A 17,574-nucleotide genomic window follows, 5' to 3' on the forward strand; every position below is an offset into this window, starting at 1 on the left:
GGGCGTTTCACAGCCCCTGACGGTGTTTGAGTCGCCTGGACAGGCACTAATTGATTGTCCGGCCGCCTCATGTCGTCAAACGACTGCTTTAGCGTGTTGACACTATCCCGTAGTTCCATAAATAAAGGCATCCATTCTGGTGTCGACTCCCTAGGGGGTGACATCCTCATATTTGGCAATTGCTCCGCCTCCACACCAATATCGTCCTCATACATGTCGACACACACGTACCGACACACAGCAGACACACAGGGAATGCTCCTAACGAAGACAGGACCCACTAGCCCTTTGGGGAGACAGAGGGAGAGTTTGCCAGCACACACCAAAAGCGCTATATATATATATCAGGGATAGCCTTATAATAAGTGCTCCCTTATAGCTGCTTTGTTATATCAAAATATCGCCATAAATTTGCCCCCCCTCTCTGTTTTACCCTGTTTCTGTAGTGCAGTGCAGGGGAGAGACTTGGGAGCCGTCCTGACCAGCGGAGCTGTGAGAGGAAATGGCGCCGTGTGCTGAGGAGATAGGCCCCGCCCCTTTTCCGGCGGGCTCGTCTCCCGCTATTTAGAGAAATCAGGCAGGGGTTAAATATCTCCATATAGCCTCTGGGGGCTTATTTTTAGCCTTTATATAGGTTACATTTGCCTCCCAGGGCGCCCCCCCCCAGCGCCCTGCACCCTCAGTGACCGCGTGTGAAGTGTGCTGAGAGGAAAATGGCGCACAGCTGCCGTGCTGTGCGCTACCTTTAGAAGACTGCAGGAGTCTTCAGCCGCCGATTCTGGACCTCTTCTGACTTCAGCATCTGCAAGGGGGCCGGCGGCGCGGCTCCGGTGACCATCCAGGCTGTACCTGTGATCGTCCCTCTGGAGCTTGATGTCCAGTAGCCAAGAAGCCAATCCATCCTGCACGCAGGTGAGTTGACTTCTTCTCCCCTAAGTCCCTCGTTGCAGTGATCCTGTTGCCAGCAGGAATCACTGTAAAATAAAAAACCTAGCTAAACTTTTTCTAAGCAGCTCTTTAGGAGAGCCACCTAGATTGCACCCTTCTCGGCCGGGCACAAAAATCTAACTGGAGTCTGGAGGAGGGTCATAGGGGGAGGAGCCAGTGCACACCACCTGATCTGGAAAAGCTTTACTTTTTTGTGCCCTGTCTCCTGCGGAGCCGCTATTCCCCATGGTCCTTTCAGGAACCCCAGCATCCACTAGGACGATAGAGAAAAGGGTCTAAAAAATAAATAAAAATAAAATCCAGGTCAACTGACCCAGCAATCCAACACGGGAAGCGAGCAGGGTTGGACCCAGGTAACGGGGCAGTTTAAACGGGTGACTAGTCATTTGACCTGGAACCCGACAAGCCTATGGAAAGCTGACTCATTGGCGCTTGGAGATGATGTCATCTTCGAGCACCAGCAGCCTTTGGTGTAAACAGGGTTTCAAGCCACAGTGACACGGCTTGAAACACGTGTTCAGAGTCCCGGGTTGGCAGTGTAAAAGGGGAATAAGTTAGGTAACAAGACCGCTCACATGTGTAAAGTTCTCCATTTCATTCTAATTTCCACCCAGGCCAGAGCCGGTAGACCACTGCTTCCCCTCACGTCCATTAGACTGCGCCTCATTTCAGTCATACCGTCCCAATATCAGTTGTAATATGGCGGGGTTAGCAGAAACACGGGCACACATTGAGTTGTGCTCCAAACCCAAACCGGTTTCTGTGGCATGACGTTATCACCGTACACCTCAACAATTTGGTGATGAATCTCAACTGCTGACATGCCCTTTAGATGCAGAAATCCGATCACTCTACTGTTTGACCAAGTTTCCGCGAGCGCCGTCATCTTACACCTGTGCAACCGACCCTGGATGCAGAATGGTCCGTTCATTAAATCGGAACAAAGTACAGATCCGCTTTTAGGCAGCTTCAACAGGCTTCAAAATGGCTTCCTGTTGGCAATACAGACCCGTACTTAATTACTATGAATTCTAATTCTTAAAAAAAATTTTTTTATATATATATATATATATATATATATATATATATATATATATATATATATATATATACATACATACATACATACATACATACATACATACATACATACATACACATACATATATATCTCCTATATATTTGCCTTAGTCTGTGACTCTGTGCCCGTAACGCTGGGCGGAGTCACAGAGCTGGGCGGAGTCAACTGCATCTGCTGCAGGGAGCTACCCCATACCCAGCAGCAGTCAGGTGCAAGACCCTACCTTACAGTATAGGAGGTGAGGATGGCCACTAGCTGCCGGCTGCTGTGCCTGTCCGTCCCCCCCCCCCCCAATCACCTGTGACAGCGGGCTGTGTGGGTCCCGAAAAGGGGGTGGAGCTACGGCACCACGAAGGGGAGGGGCTACACGGAATAGAGGGGCGGAGCTACACGGGACCAGACAGCTGAACAGTGGTGGAATCAGCATTGCAGTGACGGCCAGCCAGACTTGGTAAGTGGAGGGTGAGAGAGAAATGTGTGTGCATATAGTGGGGTGTGTGTGTGTATATAGTGGGGTGTGTGTGTGTGTATAGTGGGGTGTGTGTGTGTGTGTGTGTATAGATGGTGGGGTGGGTGTGTGTGTGTGTGTGTATATATAGTGGGTGTGTGTGTGTGTGTGTGTGTGTGTGTGTGTGTGTGTGTGTGTGTGTGTGTGTGTATATATAGTGGGTGTGTGTGTGTGTGTGTATATATAGTGGGGTGTGTGTGTGTATATATGGTGGTGTGTGTGTGTGTGTATATATGGTGGTGTGTGTGTGTGTGTGTGTGTGTGTATAGTGGGTGTGTGTGTGTGTATATAGTGGGGTGTGTGTGTGTGTGTGTGTGTGTGTGTGTGTATATATATGGTGGGGTGTGTGTGTTTGTATATATGTGTGAATTGTGTGTGTGTGAGGTATGTCTGTGTGTGCGCACTTTATGGACGCCACTGCTGGGGGGGCCATTACATGCAAGGACGCTACTAATATAGGGGGGGCATTACGTATAAGGACGCTACTACTATAGGGGGGGCATTACGTATAAGGACGCTACTACTATAGGGGGGGCATTACGTATAAGGACGCTACTACTATAGGGGGGGCATTACGTATAAGGACGCTACTACTATAGGGGGGGCATTACGTATAAGGACGCTACTACTATAGGGGGGGCATTACGTATAAGGACGCTACTACTATAGGGGGGCATTACGTATAAGGAGGCAACTAATACTGGGGGGCATTACATATAAGGACGCTACTACTGGGGGGCATTACATGTAAGGATGCTACTACTACTGGGGGGGCATTATGTATAAGGACGGTACTACTACTGGGGGCACATTATGTATAAGGATGCTACTACTACAGGGGTGGCATTACGTATAAGGACGCTACTATTACTGTTGGGAGGCATTACATATAACTGCTACTACTACTGGGGGGCATTACGTATAAGGACGCTACTACTACGGGTGAGGCATTATGTATAAGGATGCTACTACTACTGGGGGGGCATTATGTATAAGGATGCTACTACTACTGGGGGGGCATTATGTATAAGGACACTACTACTATTGGGGGGGCATTATGTATAAGGACGCTACTACTACTGGGGGGGCATTATGTATAAGGACGCTACTACTACTGGGGGGGCATTATGTATAAGGATGCTACTACTACGGGGGGGGCATTATGTATAAGGACGCTACTATTACTGTTGGGGAGCATTACATATAACTGCTACTACTACTGGGGGGGCATTATGTATAAGGATACTACTACTATTGGGGGGGCATTACGTATATGGACGCTACTACTACGGGTGGGGCATTACGTATAAGGACGCTACTACTACGGGTGGGGCATTACGTATAAGATGAATAAGATTGTGCTACATTGTGGCGTAATTTTAAATGGGGGTACTATTGTGTGGCCATGCCCCTTAGTTGTGAGACCACACCACTTTTCCCGATGCACAACAAAGGAATATGGGAGGCCGCAAAATTCATAGTTTGCAGGGGGGCGCCGAACACCCTAGCACCGGCCCTGGCCACCAGTAGCAAAAGTACACCACGGCCACTGACACTATCTGCAGGCAGGGGAACAGCGCTGATATGGAGGGTACTTGCAGGCAGCGAGTCGCCGCCCGCAGCTCCTCTCCCACCTACACACCATACCTGCCGCCTGACACCCACACCCCAGGGAGAGGGCGCTAGCTCAGGCACCGCTAGATCAGCATCTGCAGCATACACACAAGGGCTGCCATGCTCAGCGGCAAGCGGTGCGGAGCATGTGCAGCGGGACAGCGCCAGGACGGGACACGCACTAATCAACATTGCTGCTGGGCCGGAGCTCCCTCCGTCTGCAGCCTAAGGACGCGCGCCGCACCTCTCCTGGGAAACACCATGCCTGCCCGCCAACAGGGCTCCGGACGCTTACCTATGCTCCGCGATCACAGCAGCTGACGCTGCCATGCAGGATGGAGGAATGACGCCCGTCAGACGGGGCGGACAGTGTGCGGCGGAACGGGGCCAGGAAGGAATGCTGACCACGACCCATTGCTGCTGGGTCTGAGCTCCCTCCCTCTGCAGTCACCATCTCACAGCAGCAGCCTGGAGGTTAGTGGCCACCACAACCCGCACATCCTTACCTCACACATACCTCACATATACCTCACATATACCTCACACATGAGAGCAAAGGTACACACACTGTGACATCACACCTGTAGCCCACCCCTATATCTGCTAAGTACTCCCCGTCACTATGCCCTGTCACCCTCATCCTGCTCTCTAACTGCCTGTCTGTGTACTGGCCTTCACCCCTCTCACACCATCACCAACCCTCACTAACTACCACAGAGACTATGTGCACTGATATCTGCCCCTCCACCACCTGCAGCGCCCCTGTACCCCTCCCCATCCCCCGCAAACCCCCACACCTGCCTCTCCACCACCCGTGGCACCCCCACCCACTGCGCCTTCGGACCCCCTACCCCACCCGCAGTGTCTTCCAAACCCCTCCCCCATCTGCAGCAGCCCCTCCCCCATCCGCTGCACCCCCGGACCCATCCCCTGCACCCCCACCCCTCCAGCAACCGCAACACTTTCGGTCCCACTACCCCACCCGCAGCACTCACCCCACCACCAACCACTCCACCTGTGGACCCCCTACACCACCTGCTCCTCCACCACCTACAGCCCCTCCCGATCCACCGCACCCTCACCCCCCTCCCTCCCTACCCCACCCGCAGCGCGTCCAGGCCCCCTACCTCACCCGCAACACCTGCACCCTTCTCCACCAGCAGCGCCTCCGGAACCCCTCCCCCATCCGCAACAGCCCCTCCCCCACCCACAGCACCCCCACCCCTCCCGCATCCCCTGACCCCCTCCCCATCCGCTGAACCCCCGCACCCACCCCTCCCCCATCCGCTGCACCCACTGACCCATCCCCTACACCCCCACCTCTCCAGCAACCGCAACACCTTCGGACCCACTACCCCACCCTCAGCACCCACCCCTCCACCACCCACTGCACCTCCGGACCTCCTACACCACCCGCTCCTCCACCACCTGCAGCCCCTCCCCATCCACCGCACCCCCACCCGCAGCGCCTCCAGGCCCCCTACCTCACCCGCAACACCTGCACCCTTCCACCCTGCAGCGCCTCCGGAACCCCTCCCTCATCCGCAACAGCCCCTCACCCGCCTCTCCCCCACCCACAGCACCTCACCTCTCCCACACTCCCGGACCACCTCCACCATCCGCTGCACCCCCGCACCCACCCCCTATCCCACCCGCGCACACACCCCTCCACCACCTGCAGCACCTCCAGACCCCCTCCCCCATCCACCGCAAATCCACACACCTGTCCCTCCACCACCCGTGGCACCCCCACCCACAGCACCTACGGACCCCACACCTCAACACACACGGACCCTCCCTCCTCCGGACCCCTAACCCCATTCACTGCACCCCCCCCCCTCTCCCACCCGCATATATATATATATATATATAATATATAAAATACATTGCAAAATACTTTGAGTCAAATGGAACTTTTTGTATTAGGCTTGGTCACTGACAGTGTAAAAAAATAAAAAATAAAATAAATAAATAGTATTTTTTTATTTTATTTTCATGTACAGCAAACTGAGGACTGTAAGGTGGAGCCAGTCTGTGTGTATACATAAGGGTAATAGCTGGATACAGGCCAGACACTCTCCTGCAAACTGCTGTTGGCCTACTCTGCAATGACAATCAATTACACAATACAGAGTTTTGGTTTCCAGTGGTGCCGCAGGGTTGATGTAAGCACTTAGACTTTACAAAGAAAATAAATCTATAATTTCCCCAAGATTCTGGGAACAATATGATCAGAGCCGTTAATGATTAGGGAGTAAGTTATTGGAATGTTTGTTACTCAGGCTGCCGTCATTAGCAGACAGACGGCATCACCACAAAATTCAATCCTCCCCTCGTGCACTGGGTTTCACCACTGGAGAACTTTCAAAATTTACAAATGTTTATTTCCCACAGAATTAAGACTTGAGATGCACCTTTATTTACAGAATTTAAAAGAACTGGAACAATCGGCATCAGTGCTGTAGCCTCAAACTAGTAATTTAGATGAAATGTAATATTTTCATGTAAAAAGTCAATGGAAGCTTTCAACTTATTCCCCATCTAGACTTGGGGAGTATTTTCAGAGCCCCAGGCCCTGTGTTGAAGCTCCCACCTCCGCACTAAAATCTCACTCTGTTGTAAAGTGATGCAGATTGGTGTAACCGGAAACTGGTGTTATACTCTATGTTATAATCCTCCGCTGTTTTTAGTACAAGTACGATTGCACATACCGTATTTAAACCATGATTTGTGAATTTGTAGTTTTATAAGGTCTCCAAAAAAAAAACAACGAGTTTTATGGTAAGAACTTACCTTTGTTAAAACTCTTTCTGCGAGGTACACTGGGCTCCACAAGGAAAGACATAGGGGGGTGTAGAGTAGGATCTTGATCCGAGGCACTAACAGGCTCAAAAGCTTTGACTGTTCCCAGAATGCATAGTGCCGCCTCCTCTATAACCCCGCCTCCCTGAACAGGAGGGTCAGAGTGAGGTAAAACTTGTTTAACCACCTTCTGACGCTTGAACCTATCCGGTTTCTTAGGAGGGGCGGATGGCTCGGGATCATCCGTAATCTGTAAAATTAACTTAATAGCCTCCAAAAGATCAGGAACATCCACATGTGAACTACCCTCCCCATCAGCAGTATCTGTGTCAGAATCTGTGGGGTCAGTGTAAGTGCCGTCTTCATCAGACGAGGTGTCAGTGACCGCAGTGGATTGTGAGGAGATAAGAGCTCTCTTAGAGGACCCCTTGGTCTTAGGCGAGCGAGGGTCAGACTTTTTAGTAGTCAAGGACTGGTTCAACTTCTTCAATTGAGCAGATAAATTGTCCGCCCAAGGCAGGTTAGCTGCGGGGACCACATACGGTTGCAATGGCATAGGAGGTCCCATAGGGGGTGTTAGTTTAGTAACTAGCGTATGTAGAAGCGTGGAGAAAGTAGCCCACGGTGGGTCATTATGTACCCCCGTTGCCACAGTCCCACTGGGGGGCAAGGATCCCCCAGAACCAGAGCCCACAGCTGCTATAGTCTCCTCATAGGGGTCTGTGGCTTCAGCAACACCTGCAGTGTGTTCAGCCCCAGAACCGTTACCCTCAGAAGCAGACATGATATCACTTGCAGTATCAGGTAACACAGTACAATTGGCAGCAGCACAATACCTCTTACCCAAACCCCTGCGCAGTGTAGTCAGCACAAGCAGAGATACAGGAGAGATATGGTGACTAAATCACAGAGAAAAATACGTATTACAGTATATCTTGTGAAAATCCTATAGAATTATAAAACCTGACGCACCAAGCCCCCTCAGGTTATAGAATATGGGTGTGGTTCATCAAATCGACAGTGTCTAGGTCGACAATGTTTAGGTCGACCACTATAGGTCGACAGTCACTAGGTCGACATGGATGGAAGGTCGACAGGGTTTCTAGGTCGACATGTGCTAGGTCGACAGGTCTAAAGGTCGACATGAGGATTTTTTTTTTTTTGTTGATGTCGTTTTCTTCGTAGAGTGACCGGGATCCCAAATTAGTGCACCGCGTTCGCTCTCCATGCTTCGGGCATGGTGCCTTCGCTCCGCTACCGCTTCGCTCGGCACACTTTACCGTTCCAATCGTAGTCCACGTGGATCGTTAAGTATGAAAAAATTCAATAAAAGAAAAAAAATGTGAAAAACTCATGTCGACCTTTAGACCTAGCACATGTCGACCTAGAAACCCTGTCGACCTTCCATCCATGTCGACCTAGTGACTGTCGACCTATAGTGGTCGACATAAACATTGTCGATCTTCAGACCGGATCCCATAGAATATAGGGATAGCAAGTTGAGTGAGAAACACGAAATGGAAACCACTCAGCAAGCTTATGCACACACATATAGTCACAGTTAAACAATGCAGAGGTTATTACTAACAATAATACTGCACTGGACCAGCTTATATAGTTATGTAGTCAATAGATATAACACTGCACAGTAAGAACTGGATGTATATCACAGGGTACTTGTACCAGAGAACCCTGACTAAATGCACTCTTTCTTAACCAACACTGTCTAATTGACATGTAGAATACTTAAGTGTCATGTAAAGTCATAGCGCTGACAACCAGGCGGCTTTACACAGGAGGATTTGCCCAAGCAGTCCCAGGAACAGTGTAGCTGAGAGAAATGGCGCCCAAACACTGACAGGGAGTGAGGGAGAGACAGATATGCAGCTCCAGGGCGGGAACATTTGCTGGAAATGGTGCCCTGGGGCTGGGGGAGGGGCTCCAGGTCTAAGCCTTATCCCCCTGCTGGCAAAACCACCGGGTACTGTGGGCTACTAGTAAAACGGTTTTAAGGGAAAACCTGACCTGCACCCATGCCCTGGTGATCTAGTGGGATCGCCTGTACTGCCACAGTGTCCACCGCGCGCAGCCCGCCTCCCACTGACCGCGTCGGATCGCGATAAAGGACGGGACCCGTAAGCGGGACCCAGTCACCACCTCCCAAAGCGCGGCCACGCGATCCCGGAGAGCCCCCGTCGTGTGTGCCTGACGTTAGAAGAAAACCGGAGCCTCCTGCTGTAGTTACCCGGCAACCAGGGCTCGGGAGTGTACAGCGCCGCTAGGGAGAGATGGAGCTGCAGCAGTGAATGTCACTAGACATGTACACATTGCTGCAGCCCTTGAAGTCTTCACTTTTCTTCACAAAAAGCTCTTCTTAGGGCTGCCCAGAGCAGCCCCTCTGTTATGTGCCTGCTATCTGCGGCACCAACTACAAAACTGAGCTCCTGTGCAGGGAGGCGGGGTTATAGAGGAGGCGACGCTAGGCATTCTGGGGACAGTCAAAGCTTTTGAGCCTGTTGGAGCCTCGGATCAAGATCCTACTCTACACCCCCCCTATGTCTTTCCTTGTGGAGCCCAGTGTACCCCGCAGCAGAAAAATAAATAAATGTAGCCGCCTGCCGGGGCGGATGTAGTGCGGAGGTCAATGAAGGCTTGGTTTTAAAGAGTGAACTGGTCACTGAAAACCTACAGTACTGTAGACTTCAGTCTAACACAAACAAATGGCTACAGGAGTTCCTGTAATATAAGACATCGCCCTGACCCTACGGTGTCTCTTATGCACGGTATTATACAGTACCTCGGCTGGACCGGGCCGCACAGCACTTCGCAGCAGTTCTTTGCAAGATTGCCGTGATTGTAGGGGTTCTGCACACGGTTCTTACCAGTCCAGGATCCTTTAATCTGTAAAAATAAAGTTACTTTTAATAGTAAAGGACCACTGACATATCAAGTATCCTCAAAATAAGCAAAAAAACCCCAGCAACTTTGTACCTGGACTAGCCATGCTGAGGGGCAAATACATGTATTATGTTTGCATACAGGGTAAATACTGGCTGCTTTTGCATGTAGCCTACAAAAGGCAGGACAGCTTTATTTTTACACTGCAATGTAGATCTGAGTTTGGACACGCCCCTTCTAAATCTATTTGCACGTTACATCTGCCCCCGTACAGCGCAGCATGGTGTTACCCAGGTGCAGAGTTACTTAGTTTTGCACCCGCCTCTGAGAATAAGTAATTACACACTGAGGGGTTGATTCTAAGTTACACCCCTTTTCCACTAGAAGTCACGGGTCTGACTCGGGATTTGGAAAACGGTTCCAAGCCAGGTCAGACCCGAGACGGACCCCTTTTCCACAACGGCGCCGATCCGGGAATATACCGGGTCAGCACCGTTTACACTGCACCCGGATGCAGTGTCTTCTGCCCGGCGCTTGGAGATGACTTAATCTCCAAGCGCCGGGAAAACCGGCAGATCGGGACCCCCCAAGGCATGGCCACGGTCCAGTTAGGCCACGCCCCCAACGCGATGCTGCCCCCCGTCTTGCAGGGGGCAAGCCCAGAACTCTGGAAGCCGCTGGGCTGCCCCCCAGCCTCCGGCACATGCTTTCCTGGCCAGCGCTGCTGTCTTCGTAGCAGGACAGACAGCAGCGCTGACAGCATGTGCTGTGTCCCCCCAACCTCCCGACCGCCTAAGGGACACTGCGGTCAGGGAGGAATGCGCTCTGACATGCTGTAAACGGGTCCCAGGTCGGATGACCCGCGTAACCCGTTTCCACTACACCCTTACCCGAGTCATTCCCGGGTCCAACCCAGGTAGCTAACCGTGAGGGATTCCCGGGTCACTTGACCCGGGAATTTTCAGAGGGAGCAGTTTCCACTAGCAAAAAACACGGGTAGATGCGCGACCCCGTGCAAAAACCCGGGTTTTTTGAGCTAGTGGAAAAGGGGTATTTGTGTATCAGATCATAGGAGAAATTATCCAGCCCAGTGGTGGGACTCCATAAGAAAGTCATTCTCTGCCAGTTTCCTACTTTGTGCCATTAGATATTACTTCCCACCACCCTCATTTCTCCAGATGCAGACAAGGCTGCTGAAATGCTGCAATCATTAAAAAATATTGCTCTGGTTTAGGGAACAGTCTGGGTAACCGCTTTGTATATATCAAATCACATATCTATATACATACTGCTCTGGAAGTGCTCCGGTTGCAGTCATGAAAAGCAGTAACACAGACTATTATATGATTAGAGGAGAGAACCAGACGTTGATAAACCACAGCTGTTCAGTGACTGCTACACACACACACACACACACACACACACACACACACGATTACCCAGTACTGCCTCCTAGAGTAACTATGGGGCACTCTGCTAAAACTCTATTTCCAGCACTAATAAATAAATGCGCCAATTTATTTTAGTAGTTCTTTATATAGCACATACATATTTCACTGCACTTTACATCATTCACATTAATCCCTGCCCAAGTGATCCCTACCACATAGCTGCATGCACACTAGATTTTTATCAGGAACCAAATTAATCTACCAGAATGATTGTGGGAGGAAACCAGAGTACCCGGAGGAAACGCAAAGAATGTGCAAACTCACAGATAAGGCCTTGGTGGGAATGGTACACCCTTCAGTGCTGTGAGGCAGTATTGCTAACCACTACACCAACTGTGCTTCCCAATACACAAGTCAGTCCTTTACTACATAGATGACATGATTATGCAATTATATGCTTTATCTTTACAACATCTAAGCAATTAGCATGGCCATACTGCTTTGCACAACAGCAAATAATGGACTTTCATGACAAACTATAAATAATTTTATATTTTGTCATATGGGAACTTTGTATAACCTACACAATGTTTTAATTGGTGCATTATCTGGTGAAACGTAGGTTAGAACAGTAGGGGCAGCTTGTTTTAACAGTGCATTATGGTGAAACGTGGGTCAGAGTAGTAGGGGCAGCTTGTTTTAATAGCGCATTATCTGGTGAAACGTGGGTCTTCCACCTCTGACACCAACTTCTCTGGCTATAGCGCTTACTAAACTCATTGCTATATATCAATTATTTTTAGGACTATCCTTTCTCGGTTTCTTGGAGACCTCTATAATCAGCCTGGTATAAATGGTTTAGTTTTGCTGTCCTTGGTTACAACATGGAAATGCTCTGTGGAAACAACTGTATCCAGTGCTGGGAGCAGAGCAGACTGCTGTTCTATATGGAGGGGAGATGAGGAAAGACAGAAAGATAGTAAGAAGAAGGAGTGCATGGTGAGTCAATAAAGACATTAAAAGATGACTGGACATAAACATAAGGGAAAAAAACATCTCCAAGTACTTACATCTTCATTGGTTGTCTGGTTAAGAGACACCAGGAATGTGTGGAATCCAGTTAAACCCACCACAGACCAGAGTGTGAAGAAGCAGATAAAGACTTCTAGAACAGTGAACGATGAGTTAAGGAGAAAAAATAAGAATTTACTTACCGATAATTCTATTTCTCGTAGTCCGTAGTGGATGCTGGGGACTCCGTAAGGACCATGGGGAATAGCGGCTCCGCAGGAGACTGGGCACAAAAGTAAAGCTTTAGGACTACCTGGTGTGCACTGGCTCCTCCCCCTATTACCCTCCTCCAAGCCTCAGTTAGGATACTGTGCCCGGACGAGCGTACACAATAAGGAAGGATTTTGAATCCCGGTTAAGACTCATACCAGCCACACCAATCACACCGTATAACTTGTGATCTAAACCCAGTTAACAGCATGATAACAGAGGAGCCTCTAGAAAAGATGGCTCACTACAGCAATAACCCGATTTTTGGTAACAATAACTATGTACAAGTATTGCAGACAATCCGCACTTGGGATGGGCGCCCAGCATCCACTACGGACTACGAGAAATAGAATTATCGGTAAGTAAATTCTTATTTTCTCTGACGTCCTAGTGGATGCTTGGGACTCCGTAAGGACCATGGGGATTATACCAAAGCTCCCAAACGGGCGGGAGAGTGCGGATGACTCTGCAGCACCAAATGAGAGAACTCCAGGTCCTCCTCAGCCAGGGTATCAAATTTGTAGAATTTTACAAACGTATTTGCTCCTGACCAAGTAGCTGCTCGGCAAAGTTGTAAAGCCGAGACCCCTCGGGCAGCCGCCCAAGATGAGCCCACCTTCCTTGTGGAGTGGGCATTTACAGATTTTTGGCTGTGGCAGGCCTGCCACAGAATGTGCAAGCTGAATTGTACTACAAATCCAACGAGCAATAGTCTGCTTAGAAGCAGGAGCACCCAGCTTGTTGGGTGCATACAGGATAAACAGCGAGTCAGATTTTCTGACTCCAGCCGTCCTGGAAACATATATTTTCAGGGCCCTGACAACGTCTAGCAACTTGGAGTCCTCCAAGTCCCTAGTAGCCGCAGGCACCACAATAGGTTGGTTCAGGTGAAACGCTGAAACTACCTTAGGGAGAAACTGAGGACGAGTCCTCAATTCCGCCCTGTCCAAATGGAAAATCAGATAAGGGCTTTTACAGGATAAAGCCGCCAATTCTGACACGCGCCTGGCCCAGGCCAGGGCCAACAGCATGACCACTTTCCATGTGAGATATTTTAACTCCACAGATTTAAGTGGTTCAAACCAATGTGACTTTTGGAACCCAAAAACTACATTGAGATCCCAAGGTGCCACTGGAGGCACAAAAGGAGGCTGTATATGCAGTACCCCTTTTACAAACGTCTGAACTTCAGGGACTGAAGCTAGTTCTTTTTGGAAGAAAATTGACAGGGCCGAAATTTGAACCTTAATGGACCCCAATTTCAGGCCCATAGACACTCCTGTTTGCAGGAAATGTAGGAATCGACCCAGTTGAATTTCCTCCGTCGGGCCTTACTGGCCTCGCACCACGCAACATATTTTCGCCAAATGCGGTGATAATGTTTTGCGGTTACATCCTTCCTGGCTTTGATCAGGAGAGGGATGACTTCATCCGGAATGCCTTTTTTCCTTCAGGATCCGGCGTTCAACCGCCATGCCGTCAAACGCAGCCGCGGTAAGTCTTGGAACAGACAGGGTCCTTGCTGGAGCAGGTCCCTTCTTAGAGGTAGAGGCCACGGATCCTCCGTGAGCATCTCTTGAAGTTCCGGTTACCAAGTCCTTCTTGGCCAATCCGGAGCTACGAATATAGTGCTTACTCCTCTCCATCTTATCAATCTCAGTACCTTGGGTATGAGAGGCAGAGGAGGGAACACATACACTGACTGGTACACCCACGGTGTTACCAGAGCGTCTACAGCTATTGCCTGAGGGTCCCTTGACCTGGCGCAATACCTGTCGAGTTTTTCCCAACGGTTTATAATCATGTGGAAGACTTCTGGGTGAAGTCCCCACTCTCCCGGGTGGAGGTCGTGTCTGCTGAGGAAGTCTGCTTCCCAGTTGTCCACTCCCGGAATGAATACTGCTGACAGTGCTATCACATGATTTTCCGCCCAGCGAAGAATCCTTGCAGCTTTTGCCATTGCCCTCCTGCTTCTTGTGCCACCCTGTCTGTTTACGTGGGTGACTGCCGTGATGTTGTCCGACTGGATCAACACCGGCTGACCTTGAAGCAGAGGTCTTGCTAAGCTTAGAGCATTGTAAATGGCCCTTAGCTTCAGGATATTTATGTGAAGTGATGTCTCCAGGCTTAACCATAAGCCCTGGAAATTCCTTCCCTGTGTGACTGCTCCCCAGCCTCGCAGGCTGGCATCCGTGGTCACCAGGACCCAGTCCTGAATGCCGAATCTGCGCACTCTGCAACCACCACAGGAGGGACACCCTTGTCCTTGGTGACAGGGTTATCCGCTGATGCATCTGAAGATGCGACCCGGACCATTTGTCCAGCAGGTCCCACTGGAAAGTTCTTGCGTGGAATCTGCCGAATGGGATTGCTTCGTAGGAAGCCACCATTTTTCCCAGAACCCTTGTGCATTGATGCACTGAGACTTGGCTCGGTTTTAGGAGGTTCCTGACTAGCTCGGATAACTCCCTGGCTTTCTCCTCCGGGAGAAACACCTTTTTCTGGACTGTGTCCAGGATCATCCCTAGGAACAGAAGACGAGTCGTTGGAACCAGCTGCGATTTTGGAATATTGAGAATCCAACCGTGCTGCCGCAACACTACCTGAGATAGTGCTACACCGACCTCCAACTGTTCTCTGGATCTTACCCTTATCAGGAGATCGTCCAAGTAAGGGATAACTAAAACTCCCTTCCTTCGAAGGAGTATCATCATTTCGGCCATTACCTTGGTAAAGACCCGGGGTGCCGTGGATCATCCAAACGGCAGCGTCTGAAACTGATAGTGACAGTTCTGTACCACAAACCTGAGGTACCCTTGGTGAGAAGGGTAAATTGGGACATGAAGGTAAGCATCCTTGATGTCCAGAGACACCATGTAGTCCCCTTCTTCCAGGTTCGCAATCACTGCTCTGAGTGACTCCATCTTGTATTTGAACTTCTGTATGTAAGTGTTCAAAGATTTTAGATTTAAAATCGGTCTCACCGAGCCGTCCGGCTTCGGTACCACAACAGTGTGGAATAATACCCCTTTCCCTGTTGCAGGAGGGGTACCTTGATTATCACCTGCTGGGAATACAGCTTGTGAATGGCTTCCAAAACTGCCTCCCTGTCGGAGGGAGACGTCGGTAAAGCCGACTTTAGGAAAAGGCGAGGGGGAGACGTCTCGAATTCCAATTTGTACCCCTGAGATACCACCTGAAGGATCCAGGGGTCTACTTGCGAGTGAGCCCACTGCGCGCTGAAATTCTTGAGACGGGCCCCCACCTAGCCTGAGTCCGCTTGTAAAGCCCCAGCGTCATGCTGAGGGCTTGGCAGAGGCGGGAGAGGGCTTCTGTTCCTGGGAACTGGCTGATTTCTGCAGCCTTTTTCCTCTCCCTCTGTCACGGGGCAGAAATGAGGAACCTTTTGCCCGCTTGTCCTTATGGGAACGAAAGGACTGCGCCTGATAATACGGCGTCTTCTTATGTTGAGAGGCGACCTGGGGTAAAAACGTGGATTTCCCAGCTGTTGCCGTGGCAACCAGGTCTGAAAGACCGACCCCAAATAACTCCTCCCCTTTATAAGGCAATACTTCCATATGCCGTTTGGAATCCGCATCACCTGACCACTGTCGTGTCCATAACCCTCTTCTGGCAGAAATGGACAACGCACTTACTCTTGATGCCAGTCGGCAAATATTCCGCTGTGCATCACGCATATATAGAAATGCATCTTTTAAATGCTCTATAGGCAATAATATACTGTCCCTATCTAGGGTATCAATATTTTCAGTCAGGGAATCCGACCACGCCAACCCAGCACTGCACATCCAGGCTGAGGCGATCGCTGGTCGCAGTATAACACCAGTATGTGTGTAAATACATTTTAGGATACCCTCCTGCTTTCTATCAGCAGGATCCTTAAGGGCGGCCATCTCAGGAGAGGGTAGAGCCCTTGTTTTGACAAGCGTGTGAGCGCTTTATCCCCCCTAGGGGGTGTTTCCCAACGCACCCTAACCTCTGGCGGGAAAGGATATAATGCCAATAACTTTTTAGAAATTATCAGTTTTTATCGGGGGAAACCCACGCTTCATCACACACCTCATTTAATTTCTCAGATTCAGGAAAACTACAGGTAGTTTTTCCTCACCGACATAATACCCCTTTTGGTGGTACTCGTATTATCAGAAATGTGTAAAACATTTTTCATTGCCTCAATCATGTAACGTGTGGCCCTACTGGAAGTCACATTTGTCTCTTCACCGTCGACACTGGAGTCAGTATCCGTGTCGGTGTCTGTATCTGCCATCTGAGGTAACGGGCGCTTTAGAGCCCCTGACGGCCTATGAGACGTCTGGACAGGCACAAGCTGAGTAGCCGGCTGTCTCATGTCAACCACTGTCTTTTGTAAAGAGCTGACACTGTTAATTCCTTCCAACAGTTCATCCACTCAGGTGTCGACCCCCTAGGGGGTGACATCCCTATTACAGGCAATTTGCTCCGCCTCCACATCATTTTCCTCCTCATACATGTCGACACAAACGTACCGACACACAGCACACACACAGGGAATGCACTGATAGAGGACAGGACCCCACTAGCCCTTTGGGGAGACAGAGGGAGAGTTTGCCAGCACACACCAGAGCGCTATATATATATACAGGGATAATAGGATTTTGGTACTTACCAGGTAAATCCTTTTCTTTGAATCCATAGGGGGCACTGGAGTACTCTTGGGATATGGACGGCTTCCACCGGAAGAAGGCACTGAATAAATTAATTTTGAGACTACTCCTCCCCTCCATATCCTGCAGCACTCCAGTGTTTTTTACTGAGCCGAACAGGATCGATAGAGAGATTGACAAAAGGAGAATTACATATAGTCTCACAGACAACAATAAAGTTGACACAACGTAACAGACAACTAAACAGTTGACACCATAACTGATTAACCCCTGTTAAATTTAAACCAGTCGTGAAAGTGTGTTACCATAAGAACCACTGAACTCCTAAAACAGGTAAACTGCTCTGGGTGGGCGTCCAGTGCCCCCTATGGATTCAAAGAAAAGGAT

At 49.8% G+C, this 17,574-nt stretch overlaps 1 protein-coding gene across 2 annotated transcripts in view; it reads right to left on the minus strand.

Moving 5' to 3' along the window:
• The window catches only part of ZDHHC9 (zinc finger DHHC-type palmitoyltransferase 9), a 96,812-nt gene that overhangs the window by 9,556 nt on the left and 69,682 nt on the right, over positions 1–17,574 (minus strand). For both annotated transcript variants that reach the window (XM_063938372.1, XM_063938373.1), the window contains exons 7-8: positions 12,313–12,415; positions 9,751–9,854 (exon numbers count right to left, since the gene is read on the minus strand). In XM_063938372.1, coding sequence (XP_063794442.1) covers positions 9,751–9,854; positions 12,313–12,415 — 207 coding nt within the window. The remainder of the gene's footprint in view (positions 1–9,750; positions 9,855–12,312; positions 12,416–17,574) is intronic.

Source organism: Pseudophryne corroboree, chromosome 8, assembly GCF_028390025.1.
Source record: "Pseudophryne corroboree isolate aPseCor3 chromosome 8, aPseCor3.hap2, whole genome shotgun sequence".
Taxonomy (NCBI): domain Eukaryota; kingdom Metazoa; phylum Chordata; class Amphibia; order Anura; family Myobatrachidae; genus Pseudophryne; species Pseudophryne corroboree.